This window comes from Moschus berezovskii, chromosome 4 (genome assembly GCF_049115385.1).
Source record: "Moschus berezovskii isolate FMDL1 chromosome 4, NW_MosBer_1.0, whole genome shotgun sequence".
NCBI lineage: Eukaryota > Metazoa > Chordata > Mammalia > Artiodactyla > Moschidae > Moschus > Moschus berezovskii.
Window position 1 is genome coordinate 102,388,385 of NC_142463.1, and position 12,778 is coordinate 102,401,162.

The 12,778-nt window shown below is 41.2% G+C and overlaps 2 protein-coding genes across 2 annotated transcripts in view; one reads left to right on the forward strand and one right to left on the reverse strand.

Moving 5' to 3' along the window:
- Positions 1–12,778, reverse strand: part of LOC129556737 (myomegalin-like) — a 631,881-nt gene that overhangs the window by 42,227 nt on the left and 576,876 nt on the right.
- Positions 1–12,778, forward strand: part of LOC148778139 (myomegalin-like) — a 52,288-nt gene that overhangs the window by 36,989 nt on the left and 2,521 nt on the right. The window contains 3 exon segments of the mRNA XM_088836012.1: positions 9,545–9,769; positions 11,404–11,520; positions 12,077–12,303. Of these exon segments, the coding sequence (XP_088692138.1) occupies positions 9,545–9,769; positions 11,404–11,520; positions 12,077–12,303 (569 nt within the window).

Here is a 12,778-nt window from a genome sequence, read left to right on the forward strand (position 1 = left end):
TATTTTCATCTTTCATATTTTAATTTTTACATAAATATTTCTGATGTGTGGGATAACATTTTCATTTCAACTGCTAAGTGATTTTTTTGCTAGGATATAGAAACACAATCGATTTTTCATCACCATGACCATCCTCAAATTGCTTGGCATCTCCATTGAAAAACAACTGCCGAGGCAAAAAAAATCACTTGCCAATATGTGTGTGAGTCTATTTCTGAATTCTTCACTCTGTTCCATTAATCAGTATGTCCATTCTTCCACCAATAACAAACTGTCTTCATTGTTAGAGTTTTATAGTAAAATCTGAATTTGTTTGGTTAAGTCTTCACACTTTGTTCTTTTTGTTTCTCTTTTAAAATAAAAAAAAAAAGTATCGGAGTATATTTGATACACAATGTGTTAGTTTCAGGTGTACAGAAAAGTGATATAGTTATACACAGACATATATCCATTCATTTTCAGAATCTTTTCCCATATAGGTTATTACAGAGGATGTTTATGTTAATACCAACCTCCTAATTTATCCCTCCCCCCACCTTTACCTTTTGGTAACCAGAAGTTTGTTTTCTAGGTCTGTGAGTCAGTTTCTCTTTTGTAAATAAGTTCACTTGTATTCATTTTTTAAGATTCCATATATAAGTGATATTATATTTGTGTTTTTTTGTCTGATTGATTTCACTTAGTATGATAATCTCTAGGTCCACCCATGTTGCTGCAGATGGCATTATCTCATTCTTTTTTATGGCTAAGCAATACTTTGGCCACCTCATGCGACGAGTTGACTCACGGGAAAAGAGTCTGATGCTAGGAAGGATTAGGGGTGGGAGGAGACGGGGACGACAAAGAATGAGATGGTTGGATGTCATCACCGACTCGATGGACATGAGTTTGAGTGAACTCCGGGAGTTGGTGATGGACAGGGAGGCCTGGCGTGCTGTGATTCATGGGGTCGCAAAGAGTCAGACACGACTGAGCGACTGAACTGAACTGAATAGCCCATTGTATACATGCACCATATCTTCTTTAATCATTCGTCAGTGGACATTTAGGTTGCTTCCATGTCTTGGCTATTGTAAGCAGTACTGCTGTGAACACTGGGGCACAAGGATCTTTTCCAAGCATGGTTTTCTTCAGATTTATGCTCAGGAGTGGAATTGGTGGATCATATGGCAGCTCTATTTTTAGTTTTTTAAGGAACCTCCATACTGTTCTCCCTGTGTCTACACTAAATTCCCACCAACGGGATAGGAAGGTTCCCTTTTCTCCACAACCAACCTAGCATTTATTGTTTGAAGATATTTTGATGATGGCCATTTTGGCCAGTGCAAGGTAATACCCCATTGTAGTTTTGATTTGCATTTCTCTAATAATTAGCCATGTTAAGCATCTTTTCATGTGGTTTATCACCATCTGAAATGTCCTTTTTGGAGAATGTCTATTTAGATCTTCTGTTTTTTGATTAGGTTGTTTGTTTCTTTGATATTGAGCTGCATCAGCTGTTTGTATAATTTGGAGATTAATCCCTTGTCAATCAGTTGATTGCAAATATTTTCTCCCATGCTGTGGCTTGTCTTTTCATTTTGTTGATGGTTTCCTTTACTGTGCAAAAGCTTGTTAAGTTTAATTAGGTCCCATTTGTTTCTTTCCGTTTTTATTTCTTTAATCTAGGAGATGGATCCAAAAAGAACTTGATGAGATTTATGTCAAAGGGTGTTCTGCTTCGGTTTCCCTCTAAGAGTTTTATAGTATCCAGTCTTACATCTAGATCTTTAATCCATTTTGAGTTAGTTTCTGTGTATGGTGTTAGAAATGTTCTAATTTCATTCATTTACATGTAACTGTCCAGTTTTCTCAGCATCACTTATTGAAGAGACCACCTTATATACATTGTAGAGTCTTGCCTCCATTGTTGTTGATTAATTAATCATAGGTGCATGGGTTTATTTCTGGGGTTTCTAGCCTGTTCTATTGATCTTTGTGTCAGTACCATACTGCTTTGATTACTGTATCTTTGTACTGTAGTCTGAAATCAGGGAGCCTGATTCCTCCAGCTTCATTTTTCTTTGTTAAGATTGCTTTGGCTATTTGCGCTCTTTTGTGTTGCTATACAAATTTTAAGATTTCTGTCCTAGATCCACAAAAAATTCCATTGGTAATTTGATAGGGGTTGCATCAAATCTGTAGATTGCCTTGGGTAGTGTAGTCATTTTGACAATATTGATTCTTCCAATCCAAGAACATGGTATATCTGTCAATCTGTTTGTGTCATGTGCGATTTCTTTCATCAGCATCTTATAGTTTTCAGAAGACAGGTCTTTAGCCTCCTTAGGTAGGTTTACACCTAGATATTTTATTCTTTTTGATATGATGGTAAACGAGATTGTTTCCTTAATATCACTTCCTGACCTCTTGTTGTTAGTATATAAAATTTCAAGATATTTCTGTGTATTAATTTTGTATCCTGCAACTTTACCAAATTCATTGATCAGCTCTAGTAGTTTTCTGGTAGCATCTTTAGGATTTTCTATGTGTAGAATAACCAGTCCATCCTAAAGGAGATCAGGCCTGGGTATTCATTGGAAGGACTGATGTTGAAGGTGAAACTCCAATACTTTGGCCACCTGATGTGAAGAGCTGACTCATTTGAAAAGACCCTGATGCTGGGAAAGATTGAGAGCAGGAGGAGAAGGGAATGACAGAGGATGAGATGGTTGGATGGCATCACTGACTCAATAGACATGGGTTTGAGTGGACTTTGGGGGTTGGTGATGGACAGGGAGGCCTGGCGTGCTGCGGTTCATGGGGTCACAAAGAGTCGGACATGAGTGAGCGACTGAACTGAACTGAATCATATTGGGCTTCCCAACATGGTAAAGAACCCACTTGCCAATGCAGGAGACATAGGTTTGACCCCTGGGTTAGGAAGGATCCCCTGGAGAAGGAATTGGCAACCTACTACAGTATTCTTGCCTTGGAAATCCCATGAACAGAGGAGCCTGGTGGGCTAGAATCCATGGGGTCACAGAAGAGTTGGACACAACTTAGCAACTAAACAACAACAATCATGTCATCTGTGAATAGTGACAGTTTTACTTCTTTTCCAATCTGGATTCCTCTTACTTCTTTTTCTTCTCTGATTACTGTGGCTAGGACTTCCAAAACTATGTTGAACAAAAGTGGCAAGAATGAACATCCTTATCTTGTTACTGATCTTAGAGGAAATACTTTCTTTTTCAGCTTTTCACTGTTGAGTATGATGTTAGCTGTGGGTTTGTCACATATGACCTTTATTATGTTGAGAAAGGTTCCCTCTGTACCCACTTTCTGGAGAGTTTTTATCATGAATGGCTGTTGGATTTTGTCAAAAGCTTTTTCTGCATCTATTAAGATGATCATGTGATTTGTGTTCTTCTATTTGTTAATGTGGTTTATCACATTGATTGATTTGCGGATATTGAAAACTCTTTGCATCCCTGGGATAAAGCCCAATTGATCATAGTATATGATCCTTTTAATGTATTGTTGGATTCAGTTTACTAGTATTTTGTTGTGTCATGTTCATCAGTGATATGAACATGACAATTTCATATCACTGGCCTGTAATTTTCTTTTTTTGTGGCATCTTTGTCTGGTTTTGTATCAGAGTAATGGTGACCTCTTAGAATGAGTTTGGGAGTGTTCCTTCCTCTGTAATATTTTGAAATGGTTTCAGAAGGATAGGTATTAACTGTTCTCTAAATAGAATTTGCCTGTGAAGCCATCTGGTCCTGGGCTTTTATTTGTTGGAAGTGTCTTAATTACAGTTTCAGTTTTAGTAATTGTGATTGGTCTATTTATATTTTCTATTTCTTCCTGGCTCAGTTTTGGGGGATTGTACATTTCTAAGAATTTGTCCATTTCTTATAGGTTGTCCATTTTATTGGCATGCAGTTGCTTGTGGGAGTCTCTTATGATCCTTTGTATTTCTGTAGTTCTATTGTAACTTCTTTTTCATTTCTAATTGTATTGATTTGAGCCTTCTCTTTTCTTCTGATGAATCTGGCTAAAGGTTTATCTATTTTGTCTCTCTTTTCAAAGAGCAAGGTTTTAATTTCATTGATCTTTTCTTTTGCTTTGTCTCTATTTCATTTATTTATGTTCTGATCTTTGAATTTTTTCCTTCTGCTACCCTTGGATTTTGTTTGTTCTTCTTTCTTTAGTTGCTTTAGTTATAAGATTAGGTTGTTGGAGATGTTTCTTGTTTTCTTAGGTAAGATTTATTGCTGTGTTCCATAGGTTTTGGATCATCATGTTTTCATTTTCATTTGTTTCTAGGTATTTTTTAAATTTCCTCTGATTTCTTCAATGATCCATTGGTTATTTAGAAGCATATTATTTTTCTTCACATTTTTTTTATAGTTTTCTTATAGTTTATTTCTAATCCCATAGTGTGTGGTCAGAAAAGGTGCCTGCTATGATTTCAATTCTCTTAAATTTCTCAAGGCTGGCTTTCTGGCCCAGCATATGGTCAATCCTGGAGAATGTTCCATATGTAATTGAAAAGAATGTATCATCTGCTGCTTTTGGAGGAGTGCTGTAAACATATCAATTAACTCCATCTGGTTTAACGTTACATTTAAGGCTCTTGTTTTCTTACTGATTTTCTGTTTGGCTAATCTGTCCATTGATGTAAGTGGGGTATTAAAGTCCTCCACTATTATTGTGTTACTGTCAATTTCTCCTTCCATGGCTCTTAGAATTTGCCTTATATATTGAGGTGCTCATGTGCTGGGTGCATTTATATTTACAACTGTTATATCTTCTTCCTGGATTGCTCTTGTGGTCATTATGCATTGTCCTTCTGTGTCTCTTGTCATATATTTATTTTAAAGTTTATTTTGTCTAATACGAGTATTGCTACTCCAGCTTTCTTTGGATTTCCATTTGCATAGAGCATCTTTCTCCATTCCCTTTCTTTCAGTCAGTATGTCTCTAGTTCTTAAGGGGGTCTCTAGTAGACAGCATATATATGTGTCTTTTTGTATCCATTCAGTCAGTCAGTGTCTTTGACTAAAGCATTTAATCCATTTTCACTTAAGGTAACTACTGATACATATGTTCTTATTGCCATTTTGTTAATTGCTTTAGATTTATTTTTGTAGGTCTTTTTTCCTCCATTCCTCTTATATTCTCTTTTCTTGTGGTTTGATGACTGTCTTCAACGTTGTGTTTGGGTTGATTTACCTTTTTGTGTGTATCAATTGTAGATTTTTGTTTTGTGGTTACCATGAGGTTTTGACATAGCAGTCTATATATAAACAAGATTGTTTTAAATTGTCCATCTCTTACTTTCAGATGAATTTCCAATAGCCCGCTTTTATACTCTGCACTTCTCATGATTATTGATTTTGATACCGTATTTGTGTGTGGATAACTCTCTACCTTTACAGTATGTTTACCTTTACAATATGTTTGCCTTGCCAATAAGCTTTCCCATTTGTAATTTTGTTTCTAGTGGTCTTTACTTTTCTGCCTTGAGAAATTTCCTTAGCATTTGTTGCAAAGCTGGTTTGGTGGTGCTGAATTCTCTCAGCTTCTGCTTGTCTGTAAAGCTTTTGATTTCTTCATCACATCTGAACAAGAGTTTTTCTGGATAGACTATTCTTGGTTGTAGGTTTTTCCCTTTCATTACTTTAAATATATCATGCCACTCCCTTCTGGCCTGCAGAGTTTCAGCCAGAAATATCAGTTGATAACCTTATGGTGATTTGCTTGTGTGTTATTTTTTGTTTTTCTCTTGTTGCTTTTAATATTTTCTCTTTGTCTTTTATTTTTCCCAATTTGACTAATACATGTCTCAGAGTGTTCCTCCTTGGGTTTATCCTGTACGGGACTGTCTTCACTTTCTTGACTTGAGCAACTGTTTCCTATCACACATTAAGAGTGTTTTCAGCTATTATCTCTTCAAATATTATCTCAGGCTCTTTCTCTTTTCTCCTTCTGGGACCCCTATAATACAAATGTTGGTACATTTAATGTCCCAGAAGTCTCTTAAACTGTCCTAATTTTTTTCTTTAAAAAAAAAATTGAATGTATTTTATTAAGACTAGTTCTGAATGGAAAAACATAGCGAAAATAGTGCCTTTGGCATCGTATTTGAAGCTTTCTGTTCCATTCTATTCCCTCATCTCCCTCTTTCATTTTATGTCAAGTTATAAACTTGGTTTCATGGTAATAAAATCAAAGCTTTAGGCCTCTGGCATGCTTTCATGGAGAGTTTTGTTGAAATGGCTCCAGTAATAAAACAGGGAGACCTCCTTGTACTGTAGGCCCACTGATGGGATTGGCTTTGTACTTGGATGCCAGGTAGACATCTGCCACCTTGGTGTCAAAGCCACCTCCAGGACTTGGACTCTATGAGTTTATGTCCTCACAGCAGCAGATGGTATTCCAGGGATCACCCTTCCTGTAAGGATCCTCCTTGTAATATGAATTCTTTATCCATGGCGAAGAAAAGGACTTTTGAAGATTGATTCTTGAGAAATGTGCTGCTGCTGCTGCTGCTAAGTCACTTCAGTCATGTCCGACTCTGTGCAACCCCTTAGATGGCAGCCCACCAGGCTCTCCAGGCAAGAACACTGGAGTGGGTTGCCATTTCTTTCTCCAACGCATGAAAGTGAAAGCATGACATTTTTCATGGATTCAATATCAGTCACTTTTCCTTGGTCACACCAGAAGATTTTAGTTCATGAAGCCAGATGGTAAAAGTAGTCCAAACCCAGGTTCCTAACAAGCATTGGATACTCACTCCAGTTGTAGACTTGTTCATGGAAAGGAATGTTGTAGGAGGGCCAGTATCCTCTCCACAGAGCATTAGTTTTAAACTGTCCTTATTTTGTTTTCCTCCTTTTGTTCCATGGCAGTGATTTCTACCGTTCTGTCTTCCAACTCACTTATCTGTTCTCCTGCCACATTTATTCTGGTACTGATTCCTTCTGGTGCCTTTTTCATTTTAGTTATTGTAAAACTCTGTTCTTTATACCTTCTAGCTCTTTGTTAAACATTTCTTGTATCTTCTTGATCTGTGCCTCCATTCTTTTCTGAGATTTTCAATCATCTTTACCCAACATCACTCTCAATTTTTTTTTGGTAGATTGCCTACCTGCACGTCACTTAGTTGTCCTCCTGGGGTTTTATCTTGTTCCTTTGTTTGGAACATATTTCTCTGCTGTCTCGTGTTGTCTAAGTTTCCGTGTTTGTGGTCTCCTTTCCACAGGCAGCAGGATTACAGTTCCTTTTGCTTCTGATATCTGCCACCTAGTGAGTGAGGCTGGTCCAGGAGATTGTTCAGGCATCCTGGTGGGAGAGACTGGTGCCTGCCTAGTGGTGGATGGACCTGGATCTTGCCCCTCTGATGGGCAGAGCTAGGTCAAGGGGTATGTTTAGAGGCATCAGTGGACTCCAGATGACTTTATTCAGCCTGTCTGCTGATGAGTAGTGTTGTGTTCCCATCCTCTTGTTGGTTATCCTGAGGCATCCCAGCACTGGAGCCTATAGGCTGTTGGATGGGGCCAGGTCTCGGTGCCAAAGTGGTGACCTCCTGGAGGGCTTACATTGTTGAATATTCCCTAGAGCTTCTGCCATCAGTGTGCATGTCCCTACCGAGAGCCAGGATACCCTCCAAGACCTGCCCAGGTTTCTGTGGAGTCATTGCTTTGGCCTAGGTCCCAGTGCTCATGAAACTGTGTGTGCAGCCTCTAAAACTGGAGTCTCTGTTTCTCCCAGCCCTGTGGAACTCCTGCACTCACACCCTGCTGGCCTTCAAAGCCAAATACTCCAGTAGCTCCTCCTTCCTATTACAGATGCCCAGGCTGGGAAGCCTGGTGTGGGACTCAGAATTCTCCTGTGGGAGAACTGCTGCAATGTATTTTCCCGTTTGTGGGTAACCCACCCAGCAGGCATGGGATTTGATGATATCATGAAGGCACTCCTCCTGCACTCTCTCTGTGTCTTCTTCGTCTTTGGAGGCAGAATATCCGTTTGGGTAGCTGCCAGTGTTCTTTGTTGATAGTTGTTTAGCAGTTAGTTGTGATTTTGCTGCTAAGTCACTTCAGTCGTGTCCGACTCTGTGCGACCCCATAGACGGAAGCCCACCAGGCTCCCCCATCCCTGGGATTCTCCAGGCAAGAACACTGGAGTGGGTTGCCATTTCCTTCTCCAATGTGTGAAAGTGAAAAGTGAAAGTGAAGTCGCTCAGTCGTGTCCGACCCTTAGCGACCCCATGGACTGCAGCCCACCAGGCTCCTCCATCCATGGGATTTTCTAGGCAATCGTACTGGAGTGGCTTGCCATTGCCTTCTCCGAGTTGTGATTTTAGTGTTTTCATAAGAAGAGGTGAGCTCGTCCTTCTACTCTGCCACCTTGTCCTGCACTCCTCTTCATTTATTCATTTCGTGAGAATATTCACATAGCTCACTGCAGAAACAATGTGTTTGGTTAAGGCCGGTGGCTCTGATGCAACTGGATGCAGGTATCATATGGTATATGCATCCTGTTACCTTGATAAAAATGGAAACAAATTCTATCTTTTTAAATACATTTGACTTCAATGTTTTTAGATGAGCAATTATAGTCTTATAGAATATTTCTTAGATTTCTTCTTCCCCCAGTCCATAGAGAAAGGCTATGGGTGGTGAGTGCAGGTAAAAAAGCAAGTAGAACTTGAGAAGTCCAATTAGTTATGTTCTCTCATCTATCCCTCTCATTCTTTTTTTTTTAAATTTTAAAAATTCATTTATTTATGACTGTACTGGGTCTTCATTGCTGCACAGGCTTTTCTCTAGTTGGGATGGGTGGGCTTCTCATTGTGGTGGCTTCTCTTGCCGCAAAGCACAGGCTCTAGGCATATGGGCCCCTTCGTTGTAGTTCCCAGGCTCCAGAGCACAGGCTCAGTAGTTGTGGCCTGTGGGTTTAGTTGCTTCAAGACATGTGGGATCTTCCTGGGCCAGGGATTGAACTCACGTCTTCTGTGTTAGCAGGCGGATTCTTTACCACTGAGCCACCAGGGAAGCCTTGTCCCTCCCATTCTGAAGTGTTGCCCAAAGGCCTGATGCCTTCTTCTTCCTCTCCCCTTTGATTCCTGAACGTGGAGGTCATCACATCTCCCTCAGTCTGTGCACTTCTCCAGCTTAGTACTGATCTTCTGCCTTGAAAGACCCTGCTCTCTAGCCTGCAGGACTAAGGTTAATCAGGAGGAGAAATATTAGGTTTGACTTCATCTGCCAATCATGTGCCCTCTAGACGGACAAGGGTCATTTGAGTCTCAAGGAAATTCCAGGCTGGAGTGTGTACCATCTTAATATATGCCAGTCCTCACCCAGGAAAAGTGATACCCCCATCACGGCAGGGGATGTAATGGTTCTAAGCAGGTTCTAAGCCACATTACTCCTGGGATTCTGAGATTACAGTGGGGTCCTTGGCAGAAAGGAACATCACAGAAGAGTGTTCTGACAGATGCTTGGAAACACTTGGTTCAGTGCCACCAGACCTCTCTCTCTCCTCTTAGCTTACACCTGGGATGCCTGTCACCAAGTCCCTTTGAGCAGTGACTTGAGCCCCCTGGTTGCAGAGATCCGAGCTTTGCGAGGGCAGATGGAGCAGAGCGTTCAGGTGAACAACTCTCTGCGACTGCAGCTCGAACAGCAGTTGGATGGCGGTGCCAGCAAAGCCAGCCTTAGCTCCTCCTGCGTTAGCCAGAAGTTCCCCACCAACACTGACTCTGGAAACAAGAGTCAGTTTCCTTCTTTCAAGGTAGGAAGGAAAAGGGAATCATGAAGCCCTCAGCCAATGAGAAAGTCCCCAGGATGTGTGTGGTGGAAGGGACGATATTGCCTCTTCCACACTCCTTAGGGTCAGGATGAAGTCAAAGATACTTCAGTACAGCGCCTTGAGGGCATGGAGTTTAGGGTCAGATCTGGATTCTGAGTTTGCCACTTACATGTTGTTTGCCTTAGGTAAACTCCTCAAGTATTTAAGCCTCAGCTTCCTCATCTTTAACATGAGGATAATATAAACTATTATGTGGAGCATTAAATGAAATGATTTACAAGTGCCTGACACCATAGTGAAGTGAAAGTGAAGTCGCTCAGTTGTGTCTGACTCTAAGCGACCCCATGGACTGCAGCCTTCCAGGCTCCTCTGTCCATGGGATTCTCCAGGCAAGAGTACTGGAGTGGGGTGCAGTACTCAAAACAATTAACAGCTGTATATGTTAATGCCTATTCCTTATGTTTGTGGAGTGTGTTAAAATTGACCATGTTTTCAAATAATTTTTCAAATAATTTCATCAGAGCTAGTGCAGCATTTACTATCTCTGTGTTTCACATGAGAAAATCTAGGCACTGAGACGAGTCACTGATATGCTGAGGTTTGTGGGAGTTAACAGGCCCGCCCAGGATTCAGAGAAGCTTTGATTTGCTGTGTTCCTGCTCCCTCGTTATGCTCTGTCTCGGTGTTGCTTCTCTTCCCTCTCAGGCTTTGCCCTCTCAGCACCTCCCCACAGCAGCAGCCAGGACTCATCCCTGCCAGCTCAGTCACTCCTCCTCCTCATCACACAGCAGAGAGGCCTGAGCTAGAAATCCGGTTCTAAGCCACATTTGCCTGAGTAGGATCATATCAATCTCTTCGTGATATTTTCCAGGTTGCGGTCTGGTCTCTAATAGGGCATCTCAAACTCACCAAGGCTTATGTCTCCTATGCTTCTTATCCTAGTACATATTTTCTAGTACTGACTCATCAGAACAGTGATTAGAGTGCAGAGTTAAATCCCCATAAATCCACTCACTTCTTGATCAAATATTTTAACATATGTACTGCATGTTTTTATGCATATTTATATTTATTTACAAAGCATTGTATTAGACATCAGTCAGTTCAGTTCAGTTCAGTCGCTCAGTCGTGTCCAACTCTCCGCGACCCCATGAATCACAGCACGCCAGGCCTCCCTGTCCAACACCAAATCCCGGAGTATACTCAAACTCATGTCCACAGAGTCGGTGATGCCATCCAGCCATCTCATTCTCGGTCGTCCCCTTCTCCTCCTGCCCCCAACCTTTCCCAGCATCAGAGTCTTTTCCAGTGAGTCAACTCGCGCATGAGGTGGCCAAAGTATTGGACATACTGCATACAATATTATATTCAAATCTGGGATTAGAAAAATACACCTAATAATTTTTTCAAACTACAAGTTTTTTTCTCGTGGAACAGCCTTCACATCTAATTTCAAAATACGTGATGAGTTTGCTGTTGGTTTTGATTGTGGTATATGGGTGATGACAGTATGAGAGGAGAGTCATGGTGCTTTAGACCTCCAGTGGAGTGGTGTGTTCCAGGGTTCCTAAAGCTGTGGCTGTCTTTACTCCCTAGATTCGATTGCCTCCCCTCCAGTTCGGGATGTGGGCATGAATTCTCCAGTTCTGGTCTTCCCCAGCTCTTCTTCTGCGGCTCCTGGCCCAGAGACCACAACCTTCAGTAGGAAGAACGGTAAAGAGGGCAACCAAAGGACTCAGGGTCTGATGACGGAAAGTTATTAGTACAGTAACTTTTGGTTCTCTGTATACACATTATCTGAATTTAGAGATTTTTCTCTGCATATCCCAAGGTCTTTAGCCCTGCCATTCCACCTCCTGTGGCTGCCTTTTTTGTCACTACTCTTCCTCCTATGGTTTTCCTATTGCTCTGGCATTGCTTCACTGTACTGGAACCTCTTCCTTCTTCAAAGTGCTCTCTGTATCCAGCTTAATTTCCTTGTCTGTGTCTTCTCAACCCCCAAATTAAAAAAAAAACAAAACATTAATGTCTGTCCTGAATGTTTGTCAGTAAGGATAAAATTTACCTCCTGGCAATTTTATGATTATGAGATGCTGAGAAAGACTATAATAATATAGAACCCAGAATATGTATGGACTTCACAGGTGTGCTTTCCAAAACTGTTGATCTTGTTTCTGGCCTCTTTTACTCTTTGATGTCCCTTTTCGATTGAACTGAGGGTGACTATGAATAGCAGTGGGTTCTTTGTTGTTGTGGTTTTATTCTTCAAAGCTGGGTTTGGATGCTTCTCCAGTAACGAAGAAGCCTCCCAAGCTGGAGGGTGATGCTACTGATGGCTCCTTTGCCAATAAGCATGGCCGCCACGTCATTGGCCACATTGACGACTATAGTGCCCTAAGAGAGCAGATTGGGGAAGGCAGACTGCTGGTCAGGAAGATAGCATCACTTGTGAGACCAGCCTGCAGCTCCTCTGGTCTTGAAGCCCCAGGCATAGAGGTAATGCCATTTTAGCTCTTAGGTGCACCTTTTCCTTAAGCCCTTTCTTCTTTTGATTTTAGCTCCTTCTCCCACTATCTTTTTTCCTGCTGCATATCTCTCACCAGCTGAGGATGTATCTTCCATTTCCATCCAGCTAGGCCTTCTGTCTTCACCAGCTTGTTTCACGACAAGCTCTGTTCTGTTCCAGATGTAGCTGACTCTGTATTTCCCTGAGAACCACAGAAAAGCATGTGCAGCACTGCCATCCTCATCAGCAGAGCATGTTAAGCATCAGCATCCTTGCAGTGCTGTTTGGTAGCTTATTATCTGCTAAAGTCACACTGGGATGTGATCATTTGTGGGCAGGATAAAATCATTTCATCAGTTGCCTGGGAATTGAGAATATTCATCCATATGGGTCAGATGTGTGGAAGGGGTGAGGAGAGTGGCAGCCTTGGACTTCTCCGCTCAGACTGAGCAGGAGATGAGAGCA